General features: G+C 39.4%; 3 protein-coding genes, 1 long non-coding RNA gene and 1 other non-coding gene across 7 annotated transcripts; 4 read left to right on the top strand and 1 right to left on the bottom strand.

The window, feature by feature from the left end:
- The first annotated feature begins 22 nt into the window (after positions 1-22).
- On the top strand, positions 23-94 carry trnaa-ugc (transfer RNA alanine (anticodon UGC)). The gene has a single exon. It is a non-coding gene; the product is annotated as a tRNA-Ala (tRNA).
- Positions 95-337: 243 nt separating this feature from the next.
- agpat4 (1-acylglycerol-3-phosphate O-acyltransferase 4 (lysophosphatidic acid acyltransferase, delta)) lies at positions 338-4503 on the top strand. Of its 2 annotated transcripts, XM_077612756.1 has the most exons (9): positions 338-488; positions 882-1063; positions 1151-1320; positions 1766-1927; positions 2001-2154; positions 2249-2351; positions 2439-2514; positions 3114-3312; positions 3995-4503. In XM_077612756.1, the coding sequence occupies exons 2-9, from the start codon at positions 886-888 to the stop codon at positions 4117-4119; spliced, it is 1167 nt and encodes a 388-aa protein (XP_077468882.1). In that variant the 5' UTR covers positions 338-488; positions 882-885; the 3' UTR covers positions 4120-4503. The 2 variants fall into 2 exon arrangements, with proteins under 2 accessions (XP_077468882.1, XP_077468881.1); XM_077612755.1 differs by having other exon boundaries at positions 338-1063.
- Positions 407-8761, bottom strand: LOC144084389 (uncharacterized). 2 transcript variants are annotated; one of them, XR_013303789.1, is made up of 5 exons: positions 8724-8761; positions 7776-7832; positions 7147-7269; positions 2433-2501; positions 407-1081 (listed from the first exon to the last, which is right to left on the bottom strand). It is a non-coding gene; the product is annotated as an uncharacterized LOC144084389 (long non-coding RNA). The 2 variants fall into 2 exon arrangements; XR_013303790.1 differs by lacking the exon at positions 8724-8761 and adding an exon at positions 8362-8600.
- LOC144084387 (uncharacterized) lies at positions 5765-10780 on the top strand. Its single transcript, XM_077612757.1, has 7 exons — positions 5765-5851; positions 6579-6867; positions 7769-7819; positions 9449-9748; positions 10104-10166; positions 10238-10303; positions 10373-10780. Exons 2-7 carry the CDS (start codon positions 6583-6585, stop codon positions 10478-10480), a joined length of 873 nt encoding a protein of 290 aa, XP_077468883.1. The 5' UTR covers positions 5765-5851; positions 6579-6582; the 3' UTR covers positions 10481-10780.
- On the top strand, positions 10537-14337 carry LOC144084388 (transcription factor 7-like 1-D). Its single transcript, XM_077612758.1, has 7 exons — positions 10537-10851; positions 11177-11573; positions 13092-13159; positions 13335-13382; positions 13459-13612; positions 13707-13814; positions 13902-14337. The coding sequence occupies exons 1-7, from the start codon at positions 10811-10813 to the stop codon at positions 13932-13934; spliced, it is 849 nt and encodes a 282-aa protein (XP_077468884.1). The 5' UTR covers positions 10537-10810; the 3' UTR covers positions 13935-14337.
- The last annotated feature ends 496 nt before the right edge of the window (positions 14338-14833 follow it).

Below are 14833 nucleotides of genomic sequence, written 5' to 3'. Positions count from 1 at the left end.
ATATACCAGGACTTATTCATATGGGGATGTAGCTCAGTGGTAGAGCGCATGCTTTGCATGTATGAGGCCCCGGGTTCGATCCCCGGCATCTCCACTCCTTTTGACGAAAGTTCAATAACGATTGTCATGCTTTCGCCATCTCCTACCTTCACCTAATCGGCAATATCTGCGCAACAGAGGACACTTATAATACTAATACAGATTTGTATATTTGCTTGAGTTCCTTCTACATTGGAGGAAAGCCCACTCAGTCATTTGTGAACATCCGTGGCTCCAAGCGTGGCAAAAAATGGGTGTGCTCGACATACAGAAGAACTATTGACGCTGACGGAGACGAACTGTGAAGTCGCACACACTCACACGCCCACATTAAGCGGACTTGAAGAAAAAGAAGACGAACAAGACATTCAAGCGCGATGCACCTCTAATACATAATCTCTTTTTATTTTTAGTTCTCTTGTTGGTCGTTTTCTGGAGTACGGAACAAGGTACAGTTGAAATTGTTGGCCGAGGTGGTTAAAAATCATTTTCCCCTCTCAAATACTACTGTTTACTTTTCTTCACTTGAATGCGTGCTGAAATGTTGTTTTAAAAATCTGGATTTACTGACCAAACTCACTGCTAAAGTTATTTTAGCTGCAATAAGCCTCCTGCTGAAGTTATATTTTACTCCCTTTTTGCGATTTAACAAGGCTTTCGCTGTCTGGCATCAAGATAAAAGCCACATTGTTGCACTTTCTAAATAAAAGAAGGCATTGAACAGTTGCAATGGGTTGGAGCTGGATATGTGCAATTGGGTGCAGTCACTCACAGCACCCATTGTTACTTGACACGACTATTCCAGAATATATATGTATTCCAGAATATATCAAATATTCCAGAACTATGAGCCTGGTGCAGCTGCTGAAAAGCCACTTCTTGAGCCAGCTGATCATCTGCTACGTGTTCTTGGTCAGCGGCCTCCTCATCAACGTGCTGCAGTTATGCACCCTTCCGCTGTGGCCTCTCAACAAGCAGCTGGCCCGAAAGGTCAACTGCAGACTTGCTTACTCCATCAGCAGCCGTAAGTTCTGTCATTATCCTGGTTAAAAAATAAAAATAAATAAATAAATATTGGCCGATTGGCATAATTTTCACTATCATCTCGTAGAACTGGTGGCAGCTTTGGAGTGGTGGTCCGGAACGGAATGCGTCCTCTATACTGACCCAAAGACTTACCCTTTGTATGGAAAAGAAAATGCCATCGTGGTTCTCAACCACAGTTTTGAGATAGATTTCCTCTGCGGTTGGACCTTCTGTGAGCGATTCGGGGTTCTCGGGGTAAGGCAGTCTAGCGGGAGACTGTTATTTTATTCATCATCCATTTGCATCTTCTAAATTGCACACTACCTTACTAATGGAACAACCAAAAACCAGCATCAAGAAGTACTGCTGTTGGGGTTTCTGTCAACGCCAATAAATGTATTTTAACTGCCGTTGACAAACAAGAGTTTCTCTCCAAAAAGTAACGGTCTTCAGATTGAACACACTTTATGCACTATCATAACATATTTTAACAACATAAACATGCAGACCTTACAATGTCATTTTAAAGTCCATCAAATGGACCAAACTGGTCCAAATCTGAAAATTTGTCCATCATTCTTTCTTGGCTGTCACAAAAATACAAGAGCATTACATCGTTGTGAGAAAGAAATGCAAATGAGTTTTAGACGCATGCACCACACCAAAAAATTCTTCCATGCAATTTGAATCTTTTTTTTAGAGTTCCAAAGTCCTCGCCAAAAAGGAGTTGGCTTACGTTCCTGTCATTGGGTGGATGTGGTACTTCCTGGAGATCGTTTTCTGCCAGAGGAAGTGGGAAGAGGACCGAAAGACAGTGGCTCAAAGTCTCCAGAACCTGAGAGACTACCCTGAAAACTATTGGGTATGTGTGAGAGTTCTACGAATGTCTATCCGTCTTAGAATAAAACCATCCAGAAATAATTTTTGGGTGCTAGTTTTTGCTTTACTGCGAAGGAACCCGCTTCACACCAAAGAAACATGAGATCAGCATGCAGGTAGCAGAAACCAAAGGCTTGCCTAAACTGAAGTACCATCTTCTACCAAGAACCAAAGGCTTCTGGGTGACCGTTCAAAACCTGAGAGGAACCGGTGAGTTTGTCACATGTGACTTCCACCATGACTGCTTCCAGTCATTTGCCAATAAGTGCGCCAAGCGAGCCAAAAGCACTGTTTGTCTGCGTAGTCAAGGCGGTGTACGACTCCACGCTTAACTTCAAAAACAACGAAACACCAACTCTGCTTGGAATTCTTAGCGGAAAGAAATACCATGCGGATTTATATGTGAGGTATTGCTTTCGATAATCAGTCAAACAAAACCAATATATTTGATTCAACTGTCCTGATGTGAAAAAGCTAGTTTTGCTTACCTGCAGGAGAATCCCACTGGAGCTGATTCCAGAAGATGAATCCGAGTGTGCTGATTGGCTCCACAAACTCTACCAGGAAAAAGTAAATAATTATTTTAAAATGTCGAAAGTTAGACATAACACTTCTTCTTGTTCTTCCAACAACATCAACAAGGGCTGGCTCTATAGGTGACTGTGTAGTTCCCTTCAAAAACTCAAAACTCATATCCTTCCATAGTGTACCAAAAATAATGAGGCTGCCGAGGATCTCCTTGGGAGTGACCAGGTTCAACAGGATTAGAAATGAGACAATAAGACGGATAGTGATTGTTTGGACATGATCAGAAGGAAGATAGTGACTATAAGGCAAGAAAGATATTGAGAGTGGAACTGCCGGTAGTCCGGGATAGAGGCTGGCTCTAGAGGTGACTGTGTAGTTCCCTTCAAAACTCAAAACTCATATCCTCCCATAGCGTACCAAAAATAATGAGGCTGCCTAGCAGAATATGCTTAGATGTAGTGATGGAGGAAAACATACCTTTTGAGGAAAAAATGAAAACCGCCATCCACATTATGAACAGAACACATTAACTGCAAATGAACTAAGAACAAACAGTAACCCCACCAAAAAAGCTCTATCTAAAAGGCACTTCTAAATTGAATATCACTAAAAAAGATGTGATTCTTATCTTCATTTTGCAGGATCGTTTTCAAGAGGGCTACACGCAGACGGGGAGGTACCCCGGCCCTATAGTGAACCCTCCACGCCGGCCATGGTCTTTAATCAACTGGTTGTTCTGGTCCTGCCTGCTCCTGTACCCACTCGGCCTGCTCTTTGCTCAGCTCGTCATTTCAGGATCAGTGAGGACCATCTTAGCTTCAATCGTGCTCTGCACAGCAGGTTGGTTTCCCTCAAAGGAAACTCCACAAGCATTAACCTGTTGAGGCTTTGCCAGAACCTCAAAAGAAACTGCACAAGCATTAACTTGTTATGAGGCTTTGCCAGAACCTGTCTATTTTGCAAGAGTACCAAAGAAAATCTTTAAAAAACCCAAAACAAAGCATATTTATTTAGAAAAATATTTGAAATCTATTACACAACTGTGGCAGCATATTGCACAAGAGTTTGTAATATGAACTCACATGACCCTGATATAAAGGATAAATAATTGGCCTTTGTTTTTGTTTCTTCTTTGTTCTTTTTTTTAAAAACATTTTAACAACAGTTAGATCAAAACCAAAGCTCCAAATGAACAGCGACGAGAGGAGGAAGAAATACATTGTAATACAAGTGAAAAAGAAAATATGCGTAGTCACACAGAAAGTAGCGATATTGAAACACTTTGTCAATAGAAAAGTGAAGATAGTGTGATATATATGTCTGCCCCAATGTTGAAGTGAAAATAGTGTTTGATTTATTTTGCCCTTTCCTGGAAGTTGCTTGACACAAAAGTCTCTGAAATTGAAATAGAATTAGCATATTTCCATTGGGAAAAGTTGTTTCCAGATGAAAATATGGAGTTTGCTAGTTTCTACAATAATTTATGTTTTAAACTCCTAACCATCAATTTAAATCTTCACAGCTTCAGTTGGAGTTCGTTGGATGATTGGACAGACGGAGATTAACAAATCGTCCAACTATGGGAGCAACACAAGTCGTCACGACAACAACGGACAAAGCCGAAATGCACTCGGAGATGCGTCTTAGTGCGGTTTGTGCTACTTAAAAAATGAATGACTCCACTTCTGCTTCCTGCTGCAACAAGTGGCAATCTGCCTAAAGCACAATACAGCTAGCAGTGTGCTTGATAGAATGTTATTTAGTTTCCCAGGGGGAAAAAAATGTCCCGTTTGAATAAGCACACTGTATGGTTGTCAAATTTAAAGTGACAGCAAGGTCAGCAACGACTTAAAATGATGTAAAAAAAAAAATAACAGTGAGAAAGCAGATTTATGAAGACCTATTAATAAATGGATGATAAATATGACTGTTGACTCAAAAAAATATGTTACTCTAATTGTACCATGATGTTGGCTCTGGGATATTAATGAAAAATTCCTGTTTGTGTTGAATAAAGCTGCCTTTCAGCAACTTTTTTTGTGTGTGTGAATAAAACAGCTGATCAAAGAGTCTGTGTATTATCAACTGACTTTTTCCCATTAATTCCCAGATATTTATCTGTATGCTCTATTAAAAAAGGCTTTTTAATGACCGCTAACAAAAAAATCCTTGTTATTTATTGTGGAGATTTTAAATGAAGACAAAAAAATGCCAATGTGTCATTGCAATGAAATACGAGTGGTGAGTTGTAGAATATATCAGGCGGTCCCATATCCTTAGAAAAATGTAAACTTTGCTGTTAGATCATACATATCTGCAATAGTAAGGACAATTTATAATAATTTGATACAAAGTAATCATTTCATTCTACCATTTTGACAATGCTATTTGCTTGGAACAGCTGACTTTGAGCAAGAATGACATTTATTATTATTATTATTGATGATGATTTATTTGTTTCTTATTATTTGTGCACTTCGTGAAGCTTTAAATCTCCTTATACTTGTATAATGACAATACAAGCATTCCATTCAATTCAATGCAATTTGCCGCCGAAAGCGCAAACATTTGAGCGTGCAATTTATACCTAAATCGAAGCTTTTGTAATGAGTGAGCAAGCCGTTTTAACCCATTCGTGCAATTACGACTTGCATCATAATTTTTGCTTTAGTAAATGATGGCAATGCTAGAGTATCATGTCACAATTACACGGAATAAAACGTGTGTTGCAAATACATTGAAATTGTTTTTATACATATTACTATTCATAAAATATACGTCGTTTTTTTAAAATTACTATTATTTTCAATGTAATAGGATTGTGGTGCTTTCAGTGCCCCATTTTCCTCTATGTATTTTTCAATGTTCTACTCGTACCAGGTTTCTGCAATGTTTCTTATGGCCCGTTTATATAGATATTATCATTTTAATTAAACACCACAATTTGCTATCTGCTGTGACATTCACCAATTCCAAAAAGCATCCTGCACACAAAGAACAACGCCTAAATTTAACCTCTTAACATCATGTTATCTGCGTTTGCATTAGTACATGCTAACCACCGTTGCTAAACACGCATGGTAATTCTCTTGTTCTTTTTTCTATCTTTGTTTTTATTGCGCATCCCACTGCGGAAAATATGCCCTATTTTAACCTCCTGAAAAAGTGGATCACAGGCACCCAGGATGGAAGTAACCACAATATTTTTTTTTTTAAATAAACAAGAAACGTGACAAAGACGTTCTTTGAGAACACAAGGCACACAGTGCCCCAAATAAGATGTATTTAGAGAGTTCCACCAATGTACTTGACCGATTTACACGTGCACATTCTGTTCTGCTAAACACCGTGCTCATTTTATTAAGCGAAACCCCTCTTGGTGAGTATTCACATGATTTCGCCCTTTTTTTTAAAATGAAATCCTTCCTGCAAGCATTCAAACCTATGCAAACATCAACACAGTTTCAATGTAGAATCAATAAAATCATTTTAAAAGTATTTGAGTAGATAAGAACTGAAATATGTTGCAAAACAAATTTTTTATTGATATTTATATTAGATTGCTAGGTTAGAAAACTTTTTTATGCTGATTTTTTTTTATCAAGGAATATGGCAGAGAACAGAAAATTATTTTTAATTTGAATAGTGTCCAAATTGTTGCTGTCAGAAATTACTGGTATGTATTAGCATATAATTACAGAAAGCTATAGTCAAAATTTTGATTATTTCAGATTTTAGAGGCCATATACAGTCCATGGCATGATTAAAAACAGATTTCTTCTCATCTTTAACTCGTTTTAGATAAGATGTCAAAAGCTGATTTGAACATTTGAATATACAAGAATAATGATTTTATTAAAAAAATAGATCTTATTAAAATGTAACCAAATCCCCTCAACGACCATAGCTGATTGACCTCTCATTATAGCTATTACTATAATATAACTCTGTTATAATTAACTCTTTGTCATAAAACCTCAACCAACTTTACAATTTTTAACATTCTATTTAAACATTGGAAAAAGTGCTACCAATACAAAAACTTAAAAAACCAAAACTACTACGCAAATTTGACATTTGTACTTCTGATATCTCTATTTTTGCAGTAAAATGGAAGCGACGACCATTGAGACCTGGGCGGAGGAGATGAAGTGGTACGAGCTTCTTCGGCCTCTTTATGAGTCCCTGGAAGACGGAAGAGACCAGGCCGACGCTCACACCCCGTCTCCTCCCACATCCATTGACACTCAGGCCGTGTTCAGGGCACACCCGCAAAGTTGGCCACCCGACAGTTTCATCCGCGGAGATCACGTGAAAAACACGGGCTCCAGAACGCGACTGCAGCAGGGTCACGAGCAGCCAGCCCATCTGAAAGCTTCCGATGCCACCAACCAGGTGTGCGTTTATCATCATATTACACTTACTGAGGAGGTAATAATGGATACCCTACTGTAAAATGTTAATACCCTAGTGTCAAGTCTGGATTTACATAGGGATCAGATAGTCAACATTTATTATTTCCTTCAATAAAATGCGTCACACAACCTTAATAATGTTCATTTTTTTGCACCAGTTATCGTCGTAAGGGTTACAGATGTGCACGAGGGCATCCCAGCAAACAATGGTAAACCGGTTGCCAGCAAATGCAGGGCACACATTGACAAACAATCTTACCTGTTGAGAACGTGAAGTGTCCAATCAGCACACTATGTACGTTTTGGGGATAGGAGAGGAAGGAGGAGTACCCAGAGAAAATCCACACAGACAGGGAGAACATGCTGGAGTTTGATGCCAGAACTGTGAGAGAGATGTGCTCATTATTCTTCCGCTGTGCTGCTACTTAATTATTTTTGCAGTGTAAGAATTTGATTTGTATGTTGTCTCTTACTATAATCAAATATAGTTTTTTTTTTCACTAAATAAACTCCAAAGTCAGCATTGGATCAAATCTCTCTGCCACTGGATTCAACATTTTTGGGAACAGTAACAGTAAGTAAATAAAGGATTTCAAAATTGCATGATCATGAAAATAGTACTAATATTTAAACAATTATTAAACCGGGGTAACCACAGCATATTTAAGCTCTAAAATGTAATTGTGGTTTTAAAAAAAACAATGATCATAATTTCCACAGATACAAATAAACAAAATAATAATACATTTTAGAGATGTAACAGGGACTTTGGCTCAAAACAAATATATCCTGCTCAATTCAATTAAGAAGTGGAAATAATGTTTTATGAAGGTAAAAATATAAAATATGTATTTAATAATGAACGTTTATTCTTTCCTCAGCACCAACCTTACGAGTGGCCCGTCATTGACCCGGATGCTTCTATTCTTTTGGTAAGGACACACACTGTGAACAAAACACACATTTAGCAGGAAAATGACAGATATTAAATGTTGGATCATTCCAAAATTTCAGGGAATTTTATCTCCCACCAATCAGATTCACTTTAAATGAAAGCTTTTGTAATATGTGAGGAAGCCAAATGCAATTACAATTTACTTCATGATTATGGCACGAGTAAATGGTCACAAAATAACAGTATAATGCCATTATTACAAAGAGTGTGCTACAAATAATATACTGAAATTAAGAAAATAATTTTGATATCACTACTATTTATAATTCAAGGCCTCCTATAATATTGATAAATGCAGCTACTGGGAGCTATATTAATTATAGGCCAATTCTGTAAAATACTTCATCTGCCGGTTAACTCTTTATATTAAAATTTTATTTCAGTGAGATATTCATTTGTTGTCAGCGTGATCATTTAATGTAAAGTCGGCAATTGCCCAACTTGTTTTGTCTTTGAACAATGAACATGTTAGGGTAACAAATTACATAGTGATCAATTATCGTACTGTAAGAACTCCACCTAATTGAGGATGTTTGTGTTTATGCTGTTTAAATGGCTCCCGATGGTGCTCCTAAATCCACGGACGAACACCAAAGGGTCAGCAGTAAGTATGTTTAAACTCTTAATATGATTGTAGTACCCCGAAAATTCGAGTTTGCTAGCTATAGCAGCGAATGCTAGCGGACTAGCTTGCTAGCCATAGTGGCGAATGCTAGCGCGCTGGCTAAACTCGCTTTAAACTCTCTAGTATTTAACTTCCCCCCTCTCTTTTATCCCGCACCGCCTACGGTAAACGGTTTAAGTTTATATTGGAAAGATGTCCAACATGAAAACCAAAAGAAGTGATCAAAGAAATCGCGGACGTCAAGAACACGACTCACCTTTAGGATTAGCGAGCGTAACCATGGCAACGCCCAACGTGACAAAGACGCTCTTTGACAACACGTGGCAAACGGTGCTCACATCAGATACTTCTTTCTAGTTTTTTTTCGACTGTACATTGCGATCTGGCAGTGTACATTCTGTTCTACGTCTCGCTAGCTAAATAGAGTGTTCTATACTTTTTATAATTTATTGGCCAACCTTGGTGAGTACTAAAATGATTTTGACTATGTATGATTAAATAATTACTGGAGGCCTTTAAACCTAGGCGAACATATACATTGAGTTGAGTTTGATTTATGACATGAAGGGACAGTAAAAAATAATGAACATGTGGAATATGTAATATATCAAATGTATTTTATTACATGATAAAATTTCCTCTGTGGAATTTACATATCCTTGTGCCTATAATCAATTCAGGGTTACCCACAGTTGGCTAAAAAAGGCTCTTTCACCCCCGCAGCCCGTGTGAGGATGCGTGTTATGGAAAATGAATTTAAAATGTTTAAGATGACTTTAAAACTTGTTGTTTTAAACAGTTATAGCAAAACACCCCAAATCCAAAGTTTGGATGATATGATAGGCTTCCACCCAGCCCCCCAAAAATTGTCCTTTCAGTATAAAAGAGTATTGACCATATCTTATTTTGCCATTAGAAAATGTCATACCAGTTCAAAAAGTTGAACCATCCTTGAATTAAAATTGAAACATGTTTTTCAAGAACCCCCATTTTTGCACCGAAATGGAACCGACGTGCGTGGAGGAGATGAAGTGGCATGAGCTCCTCACGCCCCTCTATGAGCCCCTGGACGATCCGGGCTACCTTAGCAACGCTCACCCCCCTCCTGCCCCCACACCCATTGACCCCACCACCGTGCCGCTCGACCCCCAGGCCGCGTTCACGGGACATCCGTGTTCTTGGTCCTTCGACAGTTTCATCTGGGGAGACAACGTGTTGAATATGGGCTACAGAACGCCGCTGCAATCCGCTGTCGGGCCAGCTGGTGATGCCCCCAATCAGGTACGCTTTGATTCATATTGATCTTGAAACAAAAAAGTCATTGGTATATTAGTCTAGTTTACTTTGGGGAAATGAAAATGAAAATAAACGAGTATGGCCCAAAAAAAAACAATTATGTGAAAACCTAGTAATCAATAATAAGAAAATGCCCATCCATTAAAACACGTTTTCTTTTGCTTACTATTCATCTACATTCCCTAACCCCAAAACTGGTTGCCAGGCAAATCTCCGGCACATATAGAGACAAATAATCACATTGTAGAAGAATGTGAGGTTTCCACTCAGCCTATTATGTACGTTTTTGGGATATGAAAGAAAACTGGATTTGTAATAAAAACCCAACTCTTTTCAACAGTGTATGAATAATCAACACCTACCCCCCGAATGGCCTGTCAATGAACCGAATGCTCCTACCCTGGTAAGAACAAAAACAGCGAACAAAACACCTCATAATATGTATTTTGTAATAAATGGCTACTCTTTCAACAGTTTACGACCAATCAGCACCTACCTTACGAGTGTCCAGTCATTGAAGCGAATGCTACTACTCCTCTGGTGAGAGAACACATGAAAAGACACTTGGAAGGGGGAAAATAAATAAATAAATATTTGCTTTTTCAACAGTGTATGAACAATCAGCATCTACCTTTGGAGTGGCCTGTCAATGAACCAAATGCTGCTACTCCTCTGGTAACAAAACACATCTTTAGCAGAAAAATGACAGATGTGTGAAATGTTCGCTCATTCCACTATTGATGGGCATTTTACGTCCCACCCATCAGATGAACCTGAAATGTGTGCGGAAGCTATGGTAGAGCTAATTTGTTTCAATTGTCTATAATGTCTGTGTAATGATTCTCATGATCTTTTTTTATGCATGATTTGTCACTTGCCCGTGTATAGTTTCTTTGGTGTTAAGGTTATATTGTCTTTGGTATTATTCATTTTGAGCTTGCCACCTTTTTGATTTTCACAAATGACATCATCATCAATTATTGAATATTGGATGAGAACTCCACCTAATTGAGACTATTTCTCCTTATGTTGTCTTAATGCTTCTCAATGATGCTCCTGATCCATGCATGGACACCAAAAACGCAGCAGTAAGTTTCTATATATTCACCCCCCGACTGATTTTTTCTTTTCCCCTTTTTATTGCCAAAATGTTGATTTTGATGGTTAAGAACTTGGAAGATCTAAAATGGGATGAATAAAGTTTGATCTAATCAAATAAGTTGAATACTTCACTTTGAACACATAGTTGATCTAGCATTGTTTTTGAACATTGAGTTGTACTTAAAAAACAATAAATACTAATAATTAATACTAAATGCATTTCCATCAAATTCTATTCATACTCAGAAATGCACACATTTTGCATGGATCTTCATATTTGAAATTTATGAAGATTTTCCACTTTTTTTGCAGTGAATTGGAAACAATGCCAAGAGGAACTTGCGTGGAGGACGCCAAGTGGCACGAGCTCCCTACGCCTCTTTACGAGCACCTTGAAGACCGAGGCTATCTGAGCGGCGCTCACCACCCCCGACCGCCCCCCACCAACCTGTCTGCGTTCACGGGACCTCCGTTTCTTTGGTCCTACGACCATTGTATCCGCGGAGACAATCCGATGTACATGGGCTACAGAGTTCCAATGGATCAAGCAGCCCCGATGAACATAGGGGCAGCTGGTGATGCCAGCGAGCAGATGTGCCTTCACCATGACAACGAGCGGCTCCTCTTTCAGCAGTGTATGTCCTATCCGCACCTTTCCTACGAGTGGCCCGTCAACGGGCAGAATGTTCCCACTCCTCCCACCCCACCGGTATGAACACACACACTGAAATTGTATTTTTTCTCAACTTTTACAGACAGGTCAAAGGTCAGGTCATCCCAGAATTTGAAGTCATTTTACATCCCAGCCATCATTTTTTTTAAACAATCCGCCTACAAGACACGTTTCATTCATTCATTGTCCGAACCGCTTATCCTCACAAAACTCGTGGGGGGGGGGGTGCTGGAGCCCAATCAGAGGGCACCAGGAGACGGACAACCACTCACGCTCATACTCATACCGAGGGGTAATTTAGAGTTCTCAACCAGCCTACTGATAGATCTGAAAATACAATTTAAGGAACAGGTTAAGAAAGAGTGAGCTCAATTTAAAGGAAATAGGTTTATTACCGGACTGCAGGATGGAGGGAGAGAGCTCAAACAGCTGTGAATCGCTCACAGTCTGTTGTCGTTGCAACTCTCTGAATGAACAGTGGGTCAGTCTTTATATAGGGAAAACAGGGCATAGTATGGTTTCTATGACAACGACCAAACTTTGGGCAAAGTCTTATTAATCAGTGACAAGTCTCCATGGCAACGACCAAACTTCGGGCGAAGTCCCTGTTAATCAATGTTGAGTCTCCATGACAACGACCAAACTCGGGGCAAGTTTCTTATGACATCGATGTTTCTATACTTACAAAAACTGATACAATATGAACAAGCAATTGCCAAGCGACTTTGTCATTTTATCTTACAATCTTATCTTACACCTACCTAGCATGTTTTTGCCATGTGGAAAGAAATGGGAGTACCCAGAGAAAACCCACGAAGCCCAAACAAAACATTCAAACTCCCGACAGTGAGGACCAACTTGGGATCGAACCCTCGACCGCAGAACTGTGAGGCGGACGTAGTAAACACTCAACAAACAGGCCTCACACACAAAAAAATGGTATTTTCTAATTCAATTAGTGGTTGTGACACTTAACTCCCCGTGGGTGTTTCAGTGCACTCTCTTGTAGCAATGGAAAAAATTGCTTTAATAAACATTGCATTTAGAATACAATAAAAAAATTCTAACGAAAAAAAAAATCCTAGTCAGCTGTTAAAGGTGGCGGAATTTGGGGAAATGATGATCGCAGGACATGGACATAAGCATAACAAACGCAGACCATCTGACATGAACTGACAAGTCACACGGGGTTGAAATAGACAGACATGGGCTGACACGACAATCAGAAACACCGAGCTCTCACAAGAGGCAGCAAGCGGGAGATATACCGGGGGTAGGGCAAATGGCAGGTGAACTCAATGGGCAATCAAAGGGACAGGTCACACAGGAGGAAAAAAACATGACAAAACCAATTCCCAACAATAATAACCTATTGTTGATAAATAAATAGGTAGCAGATGACCAGGGACAAAACAGAAGCTTCTTTTTAAGAATGTTGAAGTGCCAATGTCTTCAAATTCTGGACTGATCATGGAGCATTTGTGTGGTTTTGCATATTGCTACTTCATGGATATGCAATTTCAATTTACTTATTTAAATTTATTATGTGTGCAGTTCCATGAAGATTGCAGTTCCATGATGATTCTGCCAGAAAGTGAAATGTTGCCTCCAACAGATATGCGGTAAGTAACATAAAAGCACAGCTCTTATAATTGGAATGTTTGAGAAAAAAAAAACATTTCCTGCAATTTTCTAACAAGCAGCCCAAGGTGTATCTCATACCATCTTAATTTATAAAATCTGCATTGCACAAACCTTTCATTTATGAACTCAACCTATGTGTCTTTCTTGATTTAGGAACAATACAGACTCCATCTCCCCTCCAAGAAAGCTCTTGACATCCAAGTACGTCTAAAGAGGAAACAGTTCACTTTGACCAATTTTAAACATATTGGTCCTTTTAACAATTTTTGTTCACCAGAAAAAGAAAACGCGAATGCCGAGAGGACGAGGAAGTGTACATCAAAAAGCCACCTAACGCTTTTATGATATTCCGGAAGGAGCAGAGGCAGAATGTCATGGCGCAATTAAACATCCGCGACAGCGCCATGGCCAATAAAGCCCTTGGTCGCATGGTGAGTGTCTTGTGTGTGTGTGTGTATACACAAAGGCCTCACCTCACTCTTAAGACATTAACATGGGCCGGACCATTTGAATTTTGTCCCACAGTGGAAATCTCTGTCAGAGAAGGAGCAGGAAAAGTACTACCAGCTCGCTGACGCTGAAAAACGTCTTCACACCCAACTTCACCCCAACTGGTCCTGCACAGATAACTACGTAATTCCACTTCAGCCTCCAAAAGTTGGTACCAAGTCGAGGGTTACTTGTATATTAAACTGTATGTGTGTGTGTGTGTGTGTTCAGGGCCGAAAGAGGAGAAAGCAGAGGAGCAGATGAGTCGTTAAGGAAATCTTACTCTTTCAGTATTAGGCTGTTTTGACGTGCGCCCACAAAGGTGACCCCCTACCACTTGTTAATTGACCCTTACAAATGCGTCCTGTCGTCGTAGCAAATACATTTGGCAAACATGGAATTTGTTTTGGTTTGTTGCGTGGGCAGGACTGTTTAGACTAGGGGTGTCCAAACTATTGGCCACCTGCAGCCCACAGCAAAATAGGAAAATATTGTTGAATATGCCCTGCAAAGAATCTTAAATTAAGTCTATGTTCTGTTGTATTTCTCAGATTTAACACTGGGTAGAGCTAGTTACATAATTTGTGTTTCTTCATTTTTTCCAATCATTGTTGGAAACTGTGGATTTTCAGTATTGTTTCACATAAATAAACGTCTATTTAAAGAATTCATTGTGATAAATTGGGTCACTAGAAGTATAATGGTTCCGTGGGCAGCGTGGGATGGATTCCCAGTCATCGGCTGTGTGATGTGGGTGCGAATAGTTGTCTGTCTCGCGCTTTGTGCGTGACTGGCGACCAGTTTCAAGTGTCGACCTTTTCCCTTTAGCCAGCTTTCCTGTAGAAACGTTTTGAGTTGATGACGTACCTGCACTTGCCTTGCTTATCCACATAGTAGTACAAAAATGTGGGTGTGTCCACACAATGTGTCTCCTCGGCAATACAAAGTTTGGGATATGGATTGAGTCGTCTCGGGCTCCCTGTAAATCATGTTGTTAATGGCATAAACTGTAAACAAGTACATTTACATGTGCTGTACGCAGGCTGACGACCAAGTTCAAACCTGTCTTAAAAATTGGACGGCCCACAGTTAAGCCCTGGAAGTTGTCAAGGACGTTGCAGTCTCCGATACAGTATTAGGTACCCTTGAATTGAAAATGAGAC

Source organism: Stigmatopora argus, chromosome 11, assembly GCF_051989625.1.
Source record: "Stigmatopora argus isolate UIUO_Sarg chromosome 11, RoL_Sarg_1.0, whole genome shotgun sequence".
NCBI lineage: Eukaryota > Metazoa > Chordata > Actinopteri > Syngnathiformes > Syngnathidae > Stigmatopora > Stigmatopora argus.
This window is presented reverse-complemented; position numbering and strand designations above follow the sequence as displayed.

Excerpts from the sequence above, each read along its gene's own strand:
- agpat4 (XM_077612755.1), top strand. The coding sequence starts at position 769 with ATGGGTTGGAGCTGGATATGTGCAATTGGGTGCAGTCACTCACAGCAC. Across the intron at positions 1,064-1,150 it reads TGCTTACTCCATCAGCAGCC|AACTGGTGGCAGCTTTGGAG; the intron begins GTAAGTTCTGTC and ends ATCATCTCGTAG. Across the intron at positions 2,352-2,438 it reads CATGCGGATTTATATGTGAG|GAGAATCCCACTGGAGCTGA; the intron begins GTATTGCTTTCG and ends GCTTACCTGCAG.
- LOC144084387 (XM_077612757.1), top strand. The coding sequence starts at position 6,583 with ATGGAAGCGACGACCATTGAGACCTGGGCGGAGGAGATGAAGTGGTAC. Across the intron at positions 7,820-9,448 it reads CGGATGCTTCTATTCTTTTG|AACCCCCATTTTTGCACCGA; the intron begins GTAAGGACACAC and ends ATGTTTTTCAAG. Across the intron at positions 10,304-10,372 it reads CGAATGCTACTACTCCTCTG|TGTATGAACAATCAGCATCT; the intron begins GTGAGAGAACAC and ends CTTTTTCAACAG.
- LOC144084388 (XM_077612758.1), top strand. The coding sequence starts at position 10,811 with ATGATGCTCCTGATCCATGCATGGACACCAAAAACGCAGCA. Across the intron at positions 11,574-13,091 it reads CCACTCCTCCCACCCCACCG|TTCCATGAAGATTGCAGTTC; the intron begins GTATGAACACAC and ends TTATGTGTGCAG. Across the intron at positions 13,815-13,901 it reads GGTCCTGCACAGATAACTAC|GGCCGAAAGAGGAGAAAGCA; the intron begins GTAATTCCACTT and ends GTGTGTGTTCAG.